Source organism: Diceros bicornis, chromosome 12 (genome assembly GCF_020826845.1).
Source record: "Diceros bicornis minor isolate mBicDic1 chromosome 12, mDicBic1.mat.cur, whole genome shotgun sequence".
In the NCBI taxonomy this organism is placed as follows: Eukaryota; Metazoa; Chordata; class Mammalia; order Perissodactyla; family Rhinocerotidae; genus Diceros; species Diceros bicornis.
This window is the reverse complement of record NC_080751.1, coordinates 30,883,660-30,905,949: the sequence shown is the minus strand read 5'-3', so window position 1 is coordinate 30,905,949 and position 22,290 is coordinate 30,883,660. Positions and strand designations below refer to the sequence as shown.

Here is a 22,290-nt window from a genome sequence, read left to right as displayed (position 1 = left end):
GCACACTCAAGTGTATAGTATGGTTTTCAAGAAGCAGATCCCCTATATTATAAATGGAACCTAACGTGTAAGTCCAACTTCCCTCACACTTATCATTGTGGAATAACGAAAAACTGCTAGGTGAAAGAATGATCTGGAGAAGCAAGCCCTATACAAAAAGTAAAGTAACAATAATAGAAAGGTGAATAGTGGCTGGAAGTATCATAAAATGGAGTCTGATCGCTAAGTACTAAGTCAGAGATTCTCAAATTTTTGGTCTCAGGATCCCCTTAAACTCTTAAAAATTGAGGACCCCAAAGAGCTTTTATTATGTGCGTTATGTTTATTAATATTTACCATAGTTAAAGCTGAGATATTTAATAGCATTTAATTCATTTAAAAAATAAGCTATTATATGTTTATGTAAATATTTTATATGAGAAACAACTATACGATCCAAAATTGTAAAAATTTAGAAAGAAGAGTGCTCTGTTTTACATTTTTGCAACTCTCTTTAATATGTGGCTTAACAGAAGACAGCTAGATTCTCACATCTGTTGTGATATGTTGTTTTGGTTGAAGTATATGAAGAAATTACAGGCTCACACTCACATGAAGTTGGAAAAGAGAAAATCTTACAGATCTCTCTAAAAGGGTTTCAGAGATCCCCCACCCCGAGGTCCACAGACCACACTCGAGACCCACTACACTAAGTATATAGTAGCTGCTCAATAAACTTAGTTGACTATTGATATGGAAATAACAAAGGCAGTTACGTAGGAAACTGTGAGTACAGTATATTATCACAAGTAAAGCAAAATCTTCAAAATCATGCTTACTACAATTAGGGTATAAAGAATTAACAAGATAAACATGGTATAAAACTCCTATTTTACAACCCAAGGAGACCTCATAACATCAACCTCATATAGCAAATAATCGAATCATCATTTCCTGAAAATTAATGTTCTCAATCCTGGATGTACATTTGAATTATCTGGGAAGCTTTAAGCATACACACTCGTATATACATACCCCAATAATAACTAGGTCTCACAAAATGGAATAAAAAATACTTTTAAAAATAGCTGCTTCTGGGGTCTGGCCCGCTGGCACAAGACGTTAAGTGCACGCGCTCCGCTGTGGTGGCCCGGGGTTCGCTGGTTCGGATCCTGGGCGCGCACCGACACACTGCTTGGCAAGCCACGCTGCGGCGGTGTCCCGTACAAAGTGGAGGAAGACGGGCAGGGATGTTAGCCCAGGGCCAGGTAACGGTGATGATTGTATAACACTCTGAACGTACATAATGCTAAGAATTGTACACTAAAAAATGGTTAACGTGGTAAATTTTATGTATATTCTACTACAATTTTTAAAATGCAAAATGAAAAGTTAAAAGAAAACAAAAGCAGCTGCATCACAGGACACCTAAAAATATAAAAGGTCACATTAAGAAATGATTCTCCTTCAGAAAACCATAAGATGAAGCCCTGTTTTCTATGCTTAATAGTACATTTAAAGTAAACAAAAGAAATCTTTCAAAAAGAAGGAATGAACACCAGCTTGAACTATTAAGAGAACTAAATATCTGAAAAGAAAATTGTGAAGACCATGTTAGTTTACTCACCTGCAACATGCTGACTATCTCAACTTTGTTGAAGAAAATAAAAGACGTAAGAGTAGAAAGAAAATTCTCTTCAAAAACGGATGGCGTAGGCAAAATGATGTCCTGAATGTACTGTACCCTGTAAGTCTGATGTATTTTTTGCCTTAGTTCAGAGTCTGTTATTGGTATAACTTCCTTAAACTTTGCAGTTTTGGTCAAAAATTCTCTATGCCTTTTTGGCTGGGCCAAAGCAGGGTCATATTCAAGGCATCCCACAACATCCATGATACACTCATCAGAAAACATTACCTCAAAAAGAGTTGCCTTATTTAGGAATAAGATTCCTCTAATAATTTCATACAAATGGTGTAAGCCTTCAGTGTTTTCTAGGTTCTCACAAGCTTGGAACAGCTGCAGTAGTTTTTTAATATAGCCTTCATTTTCCAAGGCCAGAGCCAGCTTTTCTCTACGGATAGGTGAGGAGAGAACTGAGGTAACTAAGTCAGCAATCTCTTCAAGTTTATTGAGTTCACATGTGGGCAGGTCAATCAGATGACTGGTTTCAGGCATTTCTTCAAATCGTTCTTCTTCTGATTCATCAATGAGGTCCTGTGTGACTTCCACTGATGGATCCTTACCTTGAACCTAAAAATATCCAAGTATAGCTGGTTACCTTAAAATACAAAAGAATTCAAAATTTTGGAAATCAAATCACTGAGCATTGAATTTAAGTAAAAATACCTTGCAAAGAATCAATACTAGTACTACAATCATTGTTAATTAAAAGTCAAGCCTAGAGGGGGAAAATACAACCAGGTTAGAGTCAATTATTAAAGTCTAAGTTACTGCAGATAGTTTCACCTCTAAATTTCCCAACTTACAACTTGAGGTTAACTCTGATCCTTGATAATCTGAATATTTCAGCTAATGTCTTGCACATTTGTGATGTTAAATTATGTGATAACCATGTGTAGTTGTTTAATAACTTCACTATAAGTAGTAATTTTGAATTCTGCAGAAGGTAACTTTGCTGTTGGTCCCCAAAATCACCACATATGACTTAAATCACCATCACATTGGCCTGGCAAGGACACTACTGAGTTCAAACCAAATTAAAACCCAACTCCTTGTATATTCAAGAGTGAGAAAATACGATTTCTTCAAATTACTTTTGAAAATCACTTTTGTAAAAATATTTGCTTTTGTTATGAGCCTGAAACTGCTTTAAAAATAAAGTCTATTCTTTTAAAAATTGGCATTCATGTAACACCTGTGATCAAGCCTCCAAGTTCTAATATCTAGATAAAAATTACAACATAATGAATAAAGAACTGTTTTATGATTCAGGCTGACAGTTCAAGAAAAGCATGGCTAACATAAATCTTCTATGATAATTTATTCTACTTAACATAAAAAATTTACTCTTCATAGAATTTCTCTAATTCCTAACACAAGAGCGCAAGTATCCTCTCTTCTCCACCTGAAAATATCCCAAATATCTGGAGAACAGTTCCATAAACTTCCAAATCCACCAAAGCAACACAGGCAAAAATTGAGAGAAAGAAGTAGATGGATATACCGAGGCATACAAAATACTTTTCCTTCCTAGAGAGATGAGAGTACTTTTTACTTCTGAGTACTTAGAGTAGCTAGGCTTAGGTGACACACATATATAAGAAAAGTATAAGTAACAAGGTCATAAGAGTTCAGATAAAATGCCATGGAAATTCAGAGGGAGGGAAATTCCTTCTACCTCCTGGGGTTCTGGGGAGGAGAGAATATAAGGAAGGAATCATAAAACTAGTGGCATTTGAGATTTTAAGTGAAACTTCAAAGATGGGTAAGATAGGGAATAAAGGTACTCAAAGTGCAAGGAGAACAGCATAGAGGCAGAGAGATGGAAATATGTGACACGCATATGGCAAACAGCAAAAGTGGAAACGCAGATTGATGCCAGATCACGGAAAGTCAAGCTAAAACATCTGAGTTATTGCGCAGGGAAGTGAATGAGCAGAACTGTCCTTTAGAAAGTTCACCTGGCATCAGTTGTATGGGTTAAATTTGAAAGATAAGATAAATTAGGATGTTATTTCAAAGTCTACACGAACAACTGAATTTGGATAGTGATGATGGGACAGAGGAGACAGCTACAAAAGAGAGGAGTAATCACAAATGACCCTATAGTTTTAAATCTGTCATCAGGAAAACTACGGCTCCTTTAACAAAAACTGGGAACAAGGGAGAGAAATGGTTAGTAAGAGTTCAGTTTTAGTAAGTTTGAGGTGTTTGAATATCCAGCTGGCAACTAAATCAGTGGGCCTACTACTCAGGAAAAAGAACAGGACAGAAGATAGATTTCATATTACGGCAACAGTTAAAGCCAGAAGACTCTGACAGTAACCAGAGAAAAGAGAGGTGGAGTGTGAGGTGAGGAACGAAGACGAAGAAGAATCAGAGGTTATAAAGAAAGAATAAGACGAAATTAAAAGGGTTAATTTACACTTCAAATGAATATAGTTTGCATATGTTGAAGAATAAAAGCACAGCTTCAGAGGCATTCACTAGGTTACTGCATCTTTATTTCTATGTCATCTAGCATTAATCTTTACAAGCTTCCTGGATTCTCTCCTAAACTTAACTTTCACTTTTCTGATTTGTCAATCCCACATAAACCCAAGTATCTATCTGGATGTTAACAGTGCTGCCCACCAAGTATTTCTGGTTCTCTCTCCTCTGCGACACACAAGTTCTTTGCCTCCATGAAGTTACAAGTAGCTGTGTGACTTGCTTTGGCCAATGAAATGTGGGCAAAACTGCCATGTGCAACTTCTGGGCAGAAACTTTTAAGCCAGTGCTCTGATTCGCCACCTTTCTTTCCACTTTGCATTGATATTGGAAGTATTAAAATGAATTCTCTATCCACCTGGTTCCTTGAGTGGCTCTGACGAGCAGAGCCCCTTCCTCTACACCCCTACCCCTCACTAGTCAAATAGCATTACGCGAAAAACAAAATTTTGTTGTAATAAGTCACTGAAATTTCAGGATTTTGTTACTACAACATAATCTGACCTTAACATTCTTCAAGTCAGTCAACTAACTGTGCTGAATGGGTTTACAAAAAATCCACACTATCAATAGGGTTCTCAATGAAAATTTCTCTTTCCTGCACTCCTGTTGTAGTCCCTTACAGATGTTGCTTTAAATTTTTTTCCCTTTTCAAGCATCAAACACTATTACTTTCCTCTTTAGCTCTCAGAGGAGAGACCTTTCTCCTTTGAAAAAGAGGCCATCAGTATTCAATCTCCTCCAACATCCTTCTCTCTCACAACTTATCTTCACTCATTTCCTTCATCTGTTTCCAAGAAAATGTCCCTCCCATTTTCTGAGGTTAAAACTTCCATACGTATTTTTGATTTCATGCTTTCTAAAAGCTCAATATATATCAATTATCTTAGCTCTTGTTTTTATAATTTCTTCCTCTCCAATGGTTTTTTCTATCATTCACCATTCCCCTTAAGATACTTATTGCTCTCTGAGCTGTCACTTTTCAGAGAGTTCTGCTTTCTCATTATAAGGGTTAAGAAATGACTGAGTAATATGGTTTTTATTGATATTGAAATTGTTCTTTCAAATGTCAGCAATGACCTCCCAGAATTGAAAAGTAAAACGTATAATATACGGTTCTGTGGGATACCACGCTGTAGTTAGGAGCAATAAACTAAATGTATATTCGGCAATTTGCATAGATCTTAAAAGTAGAGCACTAAGTTGCGCAGTAGAAATTAACCTTGCTGGACCAGTAGAGTGGCCAAATCTCACATCCCTTCCAAAGGTGGAAAAGTTTGGGTGAAAATTAATAACAAATCGGGAGGAGAAATCGTAACTGAGGGCAAAGGAATGAATACATGGGTAATGCAACAAGAGAAATCCAGCATTAACACTGGTGCCTCAAGAAAGGCTCAGAGTAAGAGATGATCTTCTCTTAGCTCAATTATACCCGATGCCTGTAAAGGTGAAGCCATATGTTTACCAAGACAACCACTGCTCTTGGAACTTGACAAGGTCAAATGGAAGCCAGTAAATAAACTTGATGAGTGACACCACTCTGGGAGATATTTTGTCAAACAATATGATGATGAACTGGACCAACTGTTAATAACTAAGTGGGATTCTAGTAATGTGCCAGTATCTATTTACTCTTACTTTTCAGGTTATATCTCCAACCACCTTATGTACATAAGCCTTATGATAATACTGATATCGATGATCAAATATATTGGGAGATTGAGTCCTCAGCATGTAATGCTGATAGACAATGAGTGGCCTGAGGAAGAAGTAGATTTTGTTAACCATCAGCTAATTTCTGTGCTAAACAGTTCTGTGCAAGTTTATCATAAGGTACAAATTGCAGCACATCAAGGAGGTAAATGAGTAATCAAATTAGTGCAAAAATGTGAACAGTAAATCATGACTTTATAGGACAGATTAGTTGTTTCTTTAAATCTATCCCTACTACAGACTGGCTCCTCCAAATGTTAGGCATATTCATATTGATACTAATTGCTCAGTCATATAAATGCTATGCTAAATGTAGATGCTTAGACAAATATGATCATTTTGCTGTAAGAGAGTGTTGGCCAAGGGCCAAGGGGTGGCCTTTGCAGTACAGGATTAATCTTGCCCGAAGAAAGGTTTCGCCCTTGCCTAGCTCCTGAGAGGTAACCTCTAAGCACTCTGAATATCCTGCCTAATAAAAGTGGTTTGTTTATCTGGGGGTCTTGGGCCATACTAGATATTCTATGTGGTTGACGGTAGAGGTCAACCTCTGGAAGTGCTGGAAACTAAAGTCAGCCACATGGGCAGTCAGCCTGCTTACATGAAAAACCTCCAATGAAAATGCTGGACACAAAGGTTTGGGTAAGGTTCTCTGGTCAGCAATACTCCATGCATGCTGCCAAACATCACTGCTGGGAGAAGTTAAGTGCCATCTGCACAACTATCCTGGGAGAGAAAACTGGAAGCTCATGTCTGGAACCCTCCTAGACCCTGTCCTGTGTGTCTTTTCCCACTGATAATTTTAATTTGGATCATTTTGCTGTAATAAACTATAACCATGACTATAACAGCTTTGTGGATTCTTTGAGTCTTTCTAGTGAATTAGTGAACCTGAGAGTGATCTTAGGGACCTCCTGAACTGTGTAAGTGAAAAGAGTAAGAAAAAAATTTCAGCAAAAATTTCTAGTACAAATATACAAAGACTTCAAGAATATATGTATATCCAAGAACATATATTGAACAGTAGGTGCTGAGGTGTGGGGAGGTGAGAAACAGGGCAAGGTATAATCTAATATGCTGGATCACTGGAAAATATTATCTACCACATAAATTTATGTTCTAGTAGATCTGTAAATCAACACCCTAGTTCTAAATAAGCTGTTTGTCTTCTGTTTTCTTCATCCATTCTTCAAAAATATACCGAGCACATACACAACATGTGCCAATTGCCATAGTGGTACTGGAGGAGGAAGAATACAAAATAAAACAACACTTTTCAGGAATTTATAATAAATAAAAGTTAGTCTTTATATACTGCTATTAATATTCTGAATAGCCTTATAAGTATTATGGTAAAGTCATCTTTCTCTCTTTTATTTTTAAAGTTTTACATCCTCCAGTGTGCTTTATTTTCATGGACCAGTTTTTTTTCCCCTTTTCATGAATGAACGCACGATTCAAGTTTATTGAATCTAGAACAGCAAACATTCGTGGATTGCATATGTATAAGTCTGCAATTGAGATCATTTTTAGGTCTTATTATCTCACTTTACAGAAAACTCTGCAAACAAAATTCAATCTCAATCCTCAGAGAGGACATAAGAAAAAAAAGGTAAAAATTAGGACCTTCTTGCCATCACCATCCATAGGTTTAAAAATAGGCAAAACACAAACGTGAAATAATAACAAAACAATTTGGATTATATTCTGTGTATATTGTACAAATTAAAGAAAAATCATATTTACTAATGTTTTCAGCTGTTCATCAACTGAAATTCTTCTATTTAACAATGTATACTAATAATGCTCCAGCAATACATGATGCATAGTAAGATATGAGGTGGAAAAGAAACAAACAATCTACTTCAGTTAAGAAAAGTTTAGTGGTTTAGAGTCGTATGTCAAATAACCCTTATATGGAATGGGAAGGTTCACACTATACTTTATCACACTGTCTGGCACTGTTATTGGGAGGACCAGGGAAAAAAATGACCATGGTCAGATGCATAAAACTAACTCAAGAATCTTCAGTGATAAGAATCACTTGAGAGAAAAGCTGATATAAGTGAAAATGACAATAGTCAGAAAACACTATAATAGAATATTACACTAGGCAACCACTGAAACACAGTGATCTCCATTTACAGAAAATGGTACTTAAAATGAATGTTATGATTAATTTAAAATTCTAGTTATCAGCTGTCACAGCCAAGATTTATCTAAGAAGACACAACTACTAAATGTAACATGGTATCCTGAATGAGATCTTGGAACAGAAAAGGGACATTGGGTTTGAAGCTGAGGATATCTGAATAAAGTATGGACTTTAGCTAATAATAATATGTGAATAATAACAGTGTACGAATATTAGTTCATTAATTGTGACAAGTGTATCATACTAATGTAAGATGCTAAGAATAGGGAAAACAGGGAGGAGGAGGTGTCAAGGAGGGGAGTATATAGGAACTCTCTCTGTATTTTCAGCTCATGTTTTCTGTAAATCTGAAATTTCTAAAATAAAAACTTTATTAACAAAAATTCCAGTTACCTGAGTGTTACTATCCATTCCATATCCTGCCTCATGAAAAGTTATGAACACTTTTGATAACATTAGTGTCTGGCACACAGTATTCATAAACATTAGGCAAACAGGTGACCAAATATTAAAGAAAAATCTAAAAGCCTTAGAACATAATTATTTAATCTTGTTTTGGTTTTTAAGATTTTGACATTTTGCAGGGTATTAATTATGAATACATGCCATCAAAATCTAAAGTGGTAAACAACATTCTAAGTTTTTTTTTTTTTGGTGAGAAAGATTAGCCCTGAGCTAACACCCGTTGCCAATCCTCCTCTCCTTGCTGAGGAAGAATGGCCCTGGGCCAACATCCGTGCCCATCCTCCTCTACCTTATATGTGGGATGCCTGCTACAGTGTGGCTCGATAAGCAGTGCATAGGTCCAGGCCCAGGATCCGAACCTGGGAACCCCGGGCCGCTGAAGCGGAGCGCACGAATCCAACCACTATACCACTGGCCAGGCCCAAGGTAATATTTTAAAAAATTTTAAGTAAAAGAATTTGCTGTAGAACATAAAAGAAATTTCCAGGTTAGATTACCAAAATCTCACACAAAGACATTATCTCTCCACATTCTAATATATATCTTTTAGGTAAAAAGAAAAAAAAACCTCAAGAATACACGCAAATGTTAAGTTAAATGTTACTAAAGGAAACTTACCTGACAAATTTTTTCCCAGATCTCATCACAGCCAGCTTTTTCCTGAAAACTTAGAGCCAGATCGTAGTTTTCAGCTTCTGACCAAACAATTAATGTATCCTGTTTAAAAATAAAGATTTCTACATCATCACACTTGAAAAGAAATAACTACAAAATATAAATAAAAATCAAGAGGACAGGAAACAGCATAACAATGACAAATGCTCTCTGATAAGTGTACACTCAACTGACATCATATAACTATATTTTGTTATCTTTTGAAACTTTAGTAATATACTGGTGATGAAATAGTAGCTTTGGTACTAAAAATCACATTGAGCAATTTTCTAAAACAAAATATATTAAAACAGGTCACATGAGCCAGAGCTCATGTTACCAAGATGATGTTTAATGGAAAGCCTAGCTATTCCTGGCCAAACTGTAATGCAGACATTCTAATCATCTACTTCCTACTGTTTCCAGAAAGTCAGCTGTTTCACTCACTAACCACCTACCACCTACAAGTTTATCTTTCCCTTTAAGCTAGTTGTCAACTGGTTGCAAGTATAGGCTAACTAACAGCTGAAAATATCTTAAGGTTTAACTCTATTTTTGCCTTTTTTTTTTTTAATCTGGAAAAGCCTTCAGGACATTAAGGAATGCAAAACAATGGTGAAATGAAGATACTCTATCTGTAAGTATAACCAATGGCACCTACTGCAGCAGTTTCGGTTTTAGAAAAATTAAGAACTCCAGGTTCAGCTAAGTGCTTTCTTAGAATGTCCTGAATTATATCCCTACCAAAAGGCTATGCTTTTGAGAAAAAGTTGTCAACTCCTTTATTAAAAATGAAGGTTTGGGTTTAAATTAAAACCACGCACATGTTTAAATACTAAAATCACTATGCAACACTCAAATGAAATGGACCTTTTTTAAGGAAACATAATAATGAAAGTTTCACATGGCTAAAACTTTGATCTTTCAAAAAATGCACATTTGAGTTTACATTCTAATTACTAAAAATATAACCTAAAACAACCTTATATTTAATAATTGTTCATCTGACTAGTACTTATAAATAGTATGACCTGATATTAAAAAGTATAAAACTAAAAGTGAGCCCCAGCTTAATAAAGACAAAGTCTTCAAAATGAAAACATTTTAATACTTTGGTAGCTCTATCCAGTAAACGAAAAATATCCTTTAATTAATCCAGGCCTCAGATTAATAATTATTTGCTGTGTAATCAGCAAGAACAACTGGAAATCTGTTTTCTAGCTTCTGCCTGGATGTGCTTCTTGGAAGGGAAATTACCCCCAGGTATTCTAAAATTTTATTAGGTTGCTCTTTCTTTTAAAAGCTTTCAGTGTCTCCCACGATCTACAGAAGAGGTTTTGAAATCTTTTTACAAAAACCAGCAGAACTCTTTTTACAAATAAAATTTTACTAAGAATCTCCATGTAAAAAAGGATAAAAACAGAGCTACTCTGGTTAAAACACTAGGGCACCCACTCAGGCTCCATGTACTTTCCTCAGCCCGAGTTGTCTTCTTAGAGCTCTCCTCAAAACAGCTTCATGAACAGTAATCTCTAAAACTTTTTTAACAGGTTAATTTTAACCTCAAATTATTTATATATTATATACAGAAATATAATGTTAGTATAGGAATACTTTATAAAACATCACTAAAATAGAAATAAAAAGGCTTATATAAGGACAAAATTAGCAATATTTTTAAACGTTTCAATTGTAATGGCTCCATACCACTATTAGTTAGTATTTTAAGACCCAATAGGGCCGGCCCCGTGGCTTAGCGGTTAAGTGTGCGCGCTCCGCTACTGGCAGCCTGGGTTCGGATCCCGGGCGCGCACCGACGCACTGCTTCTCCGGCCATGCTGAGGCCGTGTCCCACACACAGCAACTAGAAGGATGTGCAACTATGACATACATCTATCTACTGGGGCTTTGGGGAAAAAAAAGGAGGAGGAACCGGTCTTCCTCAGCAAAAAGAGGAGGATTAGCATGGATGTTAGCTGAGGGCTGATCTTCCTAACAAAACAAACAGACAAAAAAAGACCCAATAATACACTTAGGGCACAGCACACCCACAAACGACGGTAGATACACATGCATATTCAATGTTATCCTTTTAATAATTCTGAACTTTTTGGGAGGGGCAACTTCTTGTAAGATCTATTTTATCATTGTTTCTGCTTTATCACTTGGCCGACAGACAGCTTAGACTAGAGCATAAATGTCAGTTGGATCATTATTTTGTTCACTTGCACTTACATTGTTTTCAACCCTTTTTAAGGCACTTGTTCATTTTGTCAGGCTTACAGGTCAGTTAACATGGAAAATATCTGTAAACAGCTATCTGCACATATAGGCTACAATAATTCACAATAGGTGGGGAATACTTTTCATGGAAATGTTACTCTTCTCTCAGAATACCATGCCTATTTTTGACTTCTTGACCACCTGACTTTATTAAATATTAGCAAAACTCAACTTCTTTTGATAAAAAATATCAACAGGTTTCTTCTCAAATCCCAATGCTTCATACTGTGCCTTCCATTTTGAAGATCACTAGTACAAAAGAATGAAATCAAAAATGCTTTATTTAGGAATCCAAGGCCCTTTCCATTTTGGTTCCCATCCACCTTCCGAGAGAAAGTCCAGGTGAGCAACAAAGTCTGAATTAAGTTAACTTAGTCCTCTTCATCATCATTTTCTTTTGTTCTTTCCTTCCCATTCTTAAGGTAGTCTTTTCCCTAAGCCAGTCAAAACATCAGAAACTAAATGGGATTTATATTCAGAATCCTTATTCAATGCAAAGAGGATTGACTTTGGAAGATGGTTAAAAATACAGATTCCCATGCCTCTCCCCTGGGGACAGGTCTGCAGTGAATCCCAAGAATCCTTACCTTTAACAAGGGTCCCGGGTAATTCTTTCAATAAGTCAAATTTGAGAACTTGACCTAAGTGTATTTCTAGTTGTTTACCAGAGATAGGGAAGTGCCATCAGAGCAGGCACCTTCCACCTCTATGTTATCTATTCCAAATGGGTGACAAATCTCATCCTTCCTTCTCCCCCTACCCCACACCCTACTGTCTCAGTTAAAAAAAAATACCCGGAAGAAACACTCCCTAGAATTGCTTATTCCAGGGGTCAAAGTAAAAGTTCCTAGGTGAGAGAGCATAGAGCTGGCACAAGAATACTTAAAACAGAATGAAAAGTGTCAAATGGCACGATTTCCTACATATCCAAAAAGCCTAGATACAGTCAAGCTCAATTTTTCATAGTTAAGATCTGTTTTCAACCACTGTGTTTTGTGATATTATATCTTTTGCTCATTTGTGCGTGGCATACATATCTTTGGGATATTAATGCCTCTATTTAAATCAACAGAAGCTCAGAGTTCTCCTCCACTAACTAAAACATTTAATCACCACTATGTCCCACAGAAATCAGATTTAAACTGAGCTTGCAGGGAGAATGGAAAAAGTCAGTTATATTTGGTCTGGTCCTTTAAAAAAATAAGAAAGGTGATTATGTCCAAGCCCAGGATGGGAGTAAGACATGAGCTAATGAAGCTTGACAATTTAGCCTTTGCTAAATCAGGTTTTCACAATGTAGTATTATCATAAGAAATGGTTATTTTCAATCTTATATATTAAAAACACATTCTTGAGCAGTATACTGTTTAAATCAGAGGTTCTTAACCCAGGATCTAAATGACACCTTAAAATTGTATCTAAAACTTGGTGTATAACATCTTTTTGGGGGAAAGGGTTTCCAGTTTTTATATTATATTCACAAACCATCTGTGACACATTTAAAAGGTTCTAACAAACCAATGAATTATGTTTCAGTTTTCCTCCCTGGTACTGATCTACTTCAACTGACATGAATAAAACTCAGGGTCATGAAATATTTGAGATCCTACTGCTTGCCAGGCTAATCCTATCTTTGCCCCCAACAAACAGAGCTGAAGTTTTTCAAAAGGAATACTTTTTTAAAAAAAGGAAAACAAATAGAAATAGCAGATTTATAGAATTCAATTTCCAGATTCAAAATCCATTAAAAATCTGAAAATGAGTGAGATTAACCAAATAATGCAGTATCTAACTCTTGATTAGTTCCTAATAGTAGTTGACCCAGTCTTTCTGAGATGGATTTTTAAAATATAGTATGGTATAAAATATAGTCCAAGATAGACAGGATGCCACTATTTACAAACAGTAGTAATATCTTCCCCAATTATGTGATATATTTGGATGCAACGGGAATAACCCTCGACTAGAAACAGGATCTGAGTATCACTCACAGTTTCACTGTGCACTATTTCTGTGACTTTCAGCAAAGTATTTAGCCTCTTTGATTTTTCCTCACTGGAAAAGAGGAAAATGCTGCCTACATCAGGATTATCATAAAATTATTATGAATACAGTTCTCTTACTGAGCTTATGTGTCAGATACTATGCTAAAGCATTTTTCATACATTAATTCTCAACTATTATATGAGATAGCATTTCCATTTAAAAGATGAAGTTCAGAGAAAGTTTGTTCAAAATCACATAGCTAGAAATAACGGAATTAAAAAACTGAGTGTCCAATTCTAAACTCATGTTCCTGCTACTATGCCACAAACGAAATGTGAACGAATTCTAAAAGAATGCAAAGTTTTTAACAACTTGCTTCCCAAGCCTCTCGCCTGTGCCATTATATTTATCTAGGCATCTGTCAAGACCCCTAAATAAGAAAGACCCCCCTCCTCTCCATCTGATTCCCAAAGATTCCTCATTGGTCCTGTTCCAAACCACCATCCAGAACACATCTCTACCCATCACTCTGCCTAATCTTTCAAACCTAATCATTCACATCCTCTACTCATGCACCTGATCTACAGCTCAAAGTGCAGAGTGGACTGTTACAAATTCATGCTGTCATTTTTTTTTTTTTTATTTCCCCCCAAAGCCCCAGCAGATAGTTGTAGGTCATAGCTGCACATCCTTCTAGTTGCTGTATGTGGGACGCGGCCTCAGCATGGCCGGAGAAGCGGTGCGTCGGTGCGCGCCCGGGATCGAACCCGGGCACCAGCAGCGGAGCGCGTGCACATAACCGCTAAGCCACGGGGCCGGCCCTCATGCTGTCATTTTAATGCAGCATTCAAAATTGTAGAAATCTCTTTCTCTCTTCTATACTCATTAGTCCATTCGCCACAATGACTCTCAGGCTGAACCCCAACATACTCAATTTTATTAGATTATTTTGCCAATTAGATACAATAAGATATGATCATTTTGGTCTCTACCTTCATCTCAGTGGATGTTCTTCTAACCAAAACCTATAAGATTCTCAATCTTTCTCTTGCAGGATATGAAACAGCCAAGTACTGACCGATTGGCCCTCCTTTCCTTACCAAAATTCTGTTCTCCCTTGAAGACAACACATTTTTCCAATTCTCTACTCTTTCCAATTGCTTATTCTTCCTCTTTACTGGATCTTCTTTTTTTTGTGATTACGAAACACCTAATGCAGCAGCATGCCCTGTCAATTCTGTCTTCAATATATACCTCAAATCTATTCATCTCTTTCCATCTCCACTGTCATCACCCTAACCCGATCCAACATTATCTCTTGCTTGGACTATGCTGCGATCTCCTACCTAGTCTCTGAGTTACTGTCTCTCTTCAATTCTAGATTGATGTTACTATTTTGGATTATGTCATTCCTCTGCTGAAAACTCTTCAAAAGCTTTCAACTGCACTTTAAAAACTCAATTATTGGATGAATAAATGTGGACAATTCAACAATGCTCAGTCTTACACTCTGTTCTTTTCTCAATTTATATCTATTCTCTCAAAGCAGGTCCCCTCTTGCAGCTAAAAACAGCATTTAATGATTCTCAAATTGGAATCTCCTGGGCCAAATTCTTACTGTATCTCTAGTTCCAGATGATCATTATAAGACTTTTTCCATTTATTTTACTATCGCTTAAAACCTAAATGAAAAAAAAGCAAGGCACAGAATATCATGCTACCATTTATCCCAATAAAAAGAATATATATGTGATTGTATGCATATTTGTTTACATATGCATAAAACCTCTAAGAAAATACACAGTAAACTGGTAATGTTGGTGGCCTCTAGCAAAGGAAAACCGTATGGACAGAGTCCAGGGTAGGAGAGAGACTTCACCAAATACCTTCTGAACTTTTAACTATGTGAATGTATTATCTATTCAAAATAAAGTTTTTAAAAATAAACAAGCCTCTAACCAAACGATTAATGTAAACCTGCTTTCTTCTGAATTTCCCAGTTTCTGGAGAGAACCATTTTTCTGGCCCCAAGACTCAAAAACACTACTAGCGACCTTTGATTCTTTCTTTCATATTTAATCATTCACCAAATCTTTCAGCACTTTCTTGAAAATATACTGGAGCTCCGTTCCTTCTTTCTAATCTCATTTACTACACTGGAACAGACTTTGATTTTCTTGTATCTGAATTATCGCAAAAGGTCTTGCTACCTAAAGCTCTTGTTTCCCTCTCCACCCTCAACTCATTGTTCATGACATTGCCACACACACTTCCTAAACACAGTAGTATCACTTTCACCACGTTAGGCCCCTACTCAACACCTATAATGGCTCCCCTTTTGTTTAGCAAAACAAGCTCTCAAAAAAAAAAACTTCTGCTGCAAATAGGCTTAATATCTTTTGTATCAGGTGTACTATTTCCTTCCCTATCACAGTTCCTTCAGCAGACACCACCTAGGAGAGTGAAGTTTTTCTTAATGATTCTAGCTCAAATCAATCTCTCCCTTCTCTAATTTTCCACTGCCCAAGTCTGTGGAACACAAGTTGCTTTTTACAATATTTTGCGTTGGCATATACTTGCTGTATAATCTCAGTCAAGAAACTTAAACTTTCTGTGCCTTAGTTGCCTTATCTGTGAAATACTTTCATGGGCTTTCAATGAGGACTGGGTTAAAACACCTTATCAGCTATTTTATTATCATTCTGTGTTGTTTCACCTGTTATGTCTTGCCTCCCAATAAAACCGATGAGAAATTCCTTATACCTCTCTTCTAAACCCAATTAACACACAATTGTGTTAGATATAAAAGGTACACATCCCTATGACTCTGCTTTTGACTTAGTCAAGATCAGTGGGACTGATTGTAAATAACTTAAAATTTTGACACGTATCAGGCACTTTATTTCATGTTCCACCGTATAATCCTTCTTTTCTCTTTCCAACATGTTTAAACACTTAAGTTTATTGGCTCCTTTAGGGTAAGTATATTTTCTCCTTCCCATTAACTACTTCAATATTGCCCACAGTAAACAAGAAAGTGATCGGAATCAATGATGTCCTATCAATATTGTCATTTGACATTCAACTCAACTCATTCTAACTTATTTTGAGCCCACAACTCAGTACTTCGCTTTTGGAAAAAATTTTAAAAAGATGTACTTTGGCCCACAATTCAGTACTTCGCTCATTGCAGAACTGTGATATTAAAAGGAAGAATGTTAAATACTCCTCTCTGAATTTATTCAACATATATTAATAGCAAAATATCCTATGAACTATGAATGTCTCATTCACTCACTCAAGTTTTTTTTATTGAAAATCCTCTAATCATCAATATATTTCATATAAATTTTGGAAGTGATTTTCTAGACTAATTTATTAAACAACTTAAATGATGACATTAAAAAAAGATAATTCTAATGAATATAGAAAAATATCAACGTGTTTGTAAATCCCAACTTGTGTAACTTGGTAAAAAGTGCAAATTGAACAAGATTTTGGTAAAAATATGAAAAACCATATCTGTTACAAAAAAACTAAGTTTAAGATAACTCCTAAATGGCTCCTTGATTTCTATTAGAAAAGTGCACTCAATTTAAACAAAAATAAAGAAAATAAAACAGGTGACTCCGTTTACACGGTTTTTCATTCTTATATACAAAGCTTCTCCATATTATTCTCATTGCCAAAAAGTTCTTATACTTTAATGTTTAGTAAAAGTACCTCAATTAGAGAAATATATATTTAAAAAGCCCAATAGTATATTATTTAAATGTGACTAATTACAGAAAACATTTTCCCAATAGCATAAAAAAATTTTTTAAAGATTTTTTTCTCCAATACTTTAATTTTCTAGCAGAGTAACATTACACATGAAACATATCCCAAAGTTCCTAAAGTATTCACAGAACCGCTGTGTATTTTTGGACTAACGCTGGGAACTATTTTATACACAAACCTCTGCCATAATGTAGTCTTTCCAATAGTAACAACAGCTAAAGGATCTTGTACACAATCTGAGAAGAACCCATAATATAACTAATGTAGGGAGTCCCATTTAAGAACACAGTTCCTGAGAATTTGATACTCATGCAGATAGGGGGAAAAATGATCACACAATATTAGCAATTTTTCCCCACAAACAAGCAAGCAAACAAAAAACAAACCAAAACTGGCTATCTGGCAAAATTAAGTGCACTGACAGAGAGTAACCACCTGCCTGGCTGACTTAGAAATTAAACTTTCTACCTTAAAATGTCTAAGGTATAGGAAACATCTTCAAGTGTGCAATACAGAACAAATGTTTAATTTGATTCTCCATCAAAAAAGACATAACATTTTCTAAGCAGAGGAAAAAACTATTAATTGAATATTGAAAACTTTAAAAATATTTCAAAGAACTGATTACGAATGTATTGCATACACAAAACAATCGTTTAACAATTTTACTAATAATGTGCTGTGCAACAGACATTTCATTCCTCCAACTGTGAAGTATTTGTTTCTGGGCATCCAAATTTTCATTGACCTTGAAGAAAATAGGCATTGATGATGTAAATATAATCCTAAAATTTATCTTTTCCTTTAAAAATCTCTGCCATATTCACTTTACACACCACACACACAAAAAACTGAAAATAATCCAAATATCTAACAGGTATATATCATATATCAGAATACTATACAGTGTTTAAAAAAATATCAACTAGATCTACATTGTTAACACAAAGAAATCTTCAAAATAACATTGAGTGAAAAATGAAAGTTGCAGAAATACATGTAAGAGTCTAGATCAATTGTGCAAAGTTTAAAAACACACAAAAGACTACATATTTATGGATACATACATATGCAGAGAAGGTATAAAAGCATGTACAGAAATAATACACATCAACTTCAGAATAGTGGTTACCAACAGGGAGGATGCAGAATGGATATAATGAGATGGGTACAGAGGGGTCTTTAACTCTATCCACAACGTTCAACATTACACAAAACTTTGAAGCAAATATGGTATAATGTTAACATTGTTAAACTTAGTCGTGTTACAAGGACATTCATCAGATTTTTCTCTGTACTTTTCAATTTTGAAATCTTTCATAATAAAAATGAAAACATTCACATAATAAAGAAAGGGTGAATCACTGCTGCCATTTCCAGATTAAATAATTAGGCATGTTAAAACACAACACAGGTTTTTTTCCCCAAGACAATAAATATTAACAGAAAACATTACATAACCGGCAATGTACACTTTTGTAAAGTATCCACTGATTATTATATTAAAAATACACAATTAAAGAACAGGATTTAAATGCTTCTACTTCAAAAACTCGACCTTTGCTTCAGCCAAAGGATCTAATTTCACATCACAAACAGGCTTTCCTTGATTTTAAGAGTACCTCTTTGAATTTTCTTTTATGCCATTTCCTCTAAATGTGATCGAGAATAAAAGGCTTAGTGTACAGGGTATAGAAGAGATCTGGCTAACTGTAGTTAAATAAGACTAATTAATACATTGTATTCTAATACAAACTAACATAGGCTCATTTCAAAGATAATAAATTACTGCCAGTACAAAAAACTTTCACTCTTCAGTTTGAAACTTTTAACGTGCAAGGGAAATACATATGGTCTGTAACTTTGTTTACCAAACATGTTTTTTCTTGTCAGGAAAGCCTTCCCATCTTTGTCAGATTAATACTTCCTTGATCACAGATGAAGTCTTTCAAATTAAAGATAAACAACTACTTGCCTGTTGTTTCTGATATGCAGTGTTTGGATTTATCTTTGATTCCAAGAGTAGTGATCCTGAAAGATAAAAAACAGTATTTGTAAGTTTTAATTGATAAAATCCCGAATAAAAAATCAGAATCCACATTAAAAAAAAAAACCAAACCAAAAAAAACTTATGTTCCCTTCACCCAGCCAGACATCTGAAGTATCAAATATATTCGAACTCACATTTTTCTCTCCAGATCTGGGCTTCACATTTAATTTAGAAGGTATCATCCTATCCCCATACCCCCTTAAAGGAAAAAATCCATCTAAGACCAACATTCAGACCAAGAATATAAGGAGACTAAATGACTATTAAAGTTTTATTGAAACGAAAATTTTAAGGTCTAAACAACCACTTGAGGCCAAACTCTTTTTAGCCAAGTTATTTTATTGCATTCCAGTTTAACAAATAAAACAAATTACAAAGGACCACAACAGGGGTCTAAGTACTTAGTACACAAACTACAGAACTGCGTTTTATCTTTTTTTCCTTAACAACAGAAGGTAGGACATCTCATGTAGTAATAAATGTCCATGACTGTTTAAAATAAAAAGGAAAGTGCAAGAGTACAAATACGTCAAGAATAAATCTAAGATTGTTATTTTTCTATTATCTGCACATAGTTGCTCAAATCGAGGCATTCCAATTACAATGAGAAAAATGTTTTAATTACAGCTCTATATTTTATAATTTAAAAATACTTTACATATGACTCGTACAATAAATCAACGAATACAAGTTTACAATCTGCTTTGGTGTCCTAACTTGTTTAGGTTGTGAAGTATCCACTTTTTCACAGCACTCTCTACGAAAACAGCCTGGAGGGATCCCACACTAAAGATGTGTATATGCTTGTGCGTGCACGTATCGTGGTAACAGTCTGCAATAACCCCAGAAAAAGATGCCTTTTGCTTTTCCCCAGCACCTGTCGACTGTGGCAACTGGGGCTCGTTGGTAAAAAGTTAAAAAAAAAAAACTCAGGCAAGTTCCACTAAACCTTCTGTACCAGACATATATATAAATATGGCTAAGAAAATTTTAAAAAAAAAGGGAAGGGATCAGCTCCCTCGGACCAGTAGATCACTACCTTGTCTCTCATTACTTCCTTCTCTTTCACACTATCCTCTTCAAAAGAAGAGACTGGAGAGGAAGGGGTCAAATCCTTAACAGGGATAGGAGGCGGGGGAACGGAGAATCGGCATCGGACTGAGGGTTAATCCGGGCAAGTAGTTTCTTTTTACCGTACAGAAGTGCAGGCACAAAATCACTGCGCTGTCCCAAGACATGGTAGTAACAGTACTCGGCCCAGGGCCTAAACCCCAGGGCTGTGCCCTAACCGGAGGCACTGTCCCCTATCCTACCGTTCCAATAACCTTACCGTCGGACTCTGCCCGAACCAGGAGCGACATCCCCTTGAGCTCCTCCACATAAGTGGAGGAGACGTGCCCGGTGCCTCGGTCGTCCCATTGCCGGTCTTCGTTCAGGGTATAGACCTTCACTCGCCGCCGCGTATCCGACATGGTGGCTGCTGTCCTGACCGCTCCAGCCGCCGCCTCCTCGCTCACCTCGTCCGTACCCCTCACTCCTGAGAGACCGGAGCGGTGGCGGCGGCAGCGGCGGCGGCTCCGGAGAGGCCCGAGTTCACCATGGCTCTCAAGGTTCAGCCGCGGGAAGGGGCAACGAGAGCTACCGAGACCTCTCCGCCCAGAGTCCCGGTTACCTCTCACTTCACCTCCGCACACAACCACTCTCCCCTCCCTTCGCCCCCCCGGAGCTCGCTCGCTCTCCCGCCGCCGCCGCCGCCGCCGCGGTAACTACTACAGATCCGCCATCTTGTAACCCGATTCTCTCTGCCTTTCTCTTCCTCCTCCAGCAGGCTCGCACGGGCTGTCCTAGCAGGGGCTACGGCGGCCGACGAGTCCAACGCGCGACGCCTCCACTTCTGCACGCGCTTCCCGGCCCGGCTGTGCTCGGCGTTTTCGCGAGGCGGGGTACTGGACTGTGATGGGAGGGCCTAAGTGCGATTTCCTCCTCTCTCGGCCCCGCCTGCTGGCGCGGGATCTCGGCCAAGTGGGCGGTTCTCGCGAGCTCCGCGTCCCTCTGGTGCCGCGAGATTCCTGTCTATGCGGGCTGCGGTAGCTGAGTCGTGGATCGTGCTTCATGAGGTGGCTGCTAGCGCTCGGCGTGGGGCGACCCGTGGGACCCAGCTCTGAGGAAAAAGCAAAGCAAACCTGGGAGGTATGCGTCCTTGGACGGGACTAACCTTGTGCAAAAAGGAAGGAAATGTGCTCGCGTTCCTTAATAGAAGCTCACTCTATCAGCCTGTGGGAGAAAAATAGTCTTAAACCTCTTTCTGTGAAGACATAGGAACTTGAAGCCCTTTAAAGCGACCTGAACCCACTAAAACTCGTTATGGAGTCTCTTACAGTTAAGCATCTCCTCAGGAAGTGTTCTATGCATCTCCAGGCGATTATAACGTCGTACAGAAGTGTGTTGACCATTTCCTATTTCCCGCGAAGGCGTTTCACCGTTAGGCTTTTGGTAGCTGGCCGTTGAAAAGCATACTTTCCGTTTTATGAAAATACAGTGCCCTTCCCGTGTTTGTAGCCTCGAAAATAAGTCTTCAGATAAGTTTAGGGAGGTGGCGGGAAGCTGCTTTCCTAACATCTCTAAGAGCATTGTTTTGATAGTCTTGAGTTTCTCTTGCGAGCATTTCTTGCGTTATCTTTCGGGAGGTCTTCGGCGCTGAATAAGCGAAGGAAGAATTCTCTCGGCATTCACGTTGTCAGACATGGCGCGGTGGATACAGGTCGTGCGTTGGACAGTCGTTCATTTCATTCCTCTTTTGTTCTTGGTAGAATCGTTTTATTTATTCTTTAAGACGGTCTCAGCTTGGTCACCCGCCAGTTCTTACACCCTGAAAGGTGAAAACCAGGCGAGATGCACACGTTGATCCTGCAGCGTATCTTGGGAGTTGTAGTCGTTACTTATTACTGGTCTGGTCAAAACGTGCTTATGTTTTGACCAGGTCTTATGCATGGACACCCTTCAGCGGTACATGTAACGTGAGATAATGGCTTACACAGAGCAGGCGCCTGATAAAAA

The 22,290-nt window shown here is 37.2% G+C and overlaps 1 protein-coding gene and 1 long non-coding RNA gene across 5 annotated transcripts in view; one reads left to right on the top strand and one right to left on the bottom strand.

Moving 5' to 3' along the window:
* PPP4R3B (protein phosphatase 4 regulatory subunit 3B) overlaps positions 1-20,968 on the bottom strand; it is a 65,739-nt gene extending 44,771 nt beyond the window's left edge. For 2 of the 4 annotated variants that reach the window (XM_058551200.1, XM_058551199.1), the window contains exons 1-4: positions 20,564-20,968; positions 19,159-19,214; positions 9,099-9,197; positions 1,607-2,230 (exon numbers count right to left, since the gene is read on the bottom strand). In XM_058551200.1, the coding sequence (XP_058407183.1) occupies positions 1,607-2,230; positions 9,099-9,197; positions 19,159-19,214; positions 20,564-20,705 (921 nt within the window). In that variant the 5' untranslated portion in view covers positions 20,706-20,968. The remainder of the gene's footprint in view (positions 1-1,606; positions 2,231-9,098; positions 9,198-19,158; positions 19,215-20,563) is intronic. The other 2 variants (XM_058551197.1, XM_058551198.1) reach the window with 2 other exon arrangements.
* A 35-nt stretch (positions 20,969-21,003) lies between these two features.
* The window catches only part of LOC131411953 (uncharacterized), a 198,955-nt gene continuing 197,668 nt past the window's right edge, over positions 21,004-22,290 (top strand). Inside the window, exon 1 of the long non-coding RNA XR_009221678.1 lies at positions 21,004-21,423. This is a non-coding gene — a long non-coding RNA (uncharacterized LOC131411953). The remainder of the gene's footprint in view (positions 21,424-22,290) is intronic.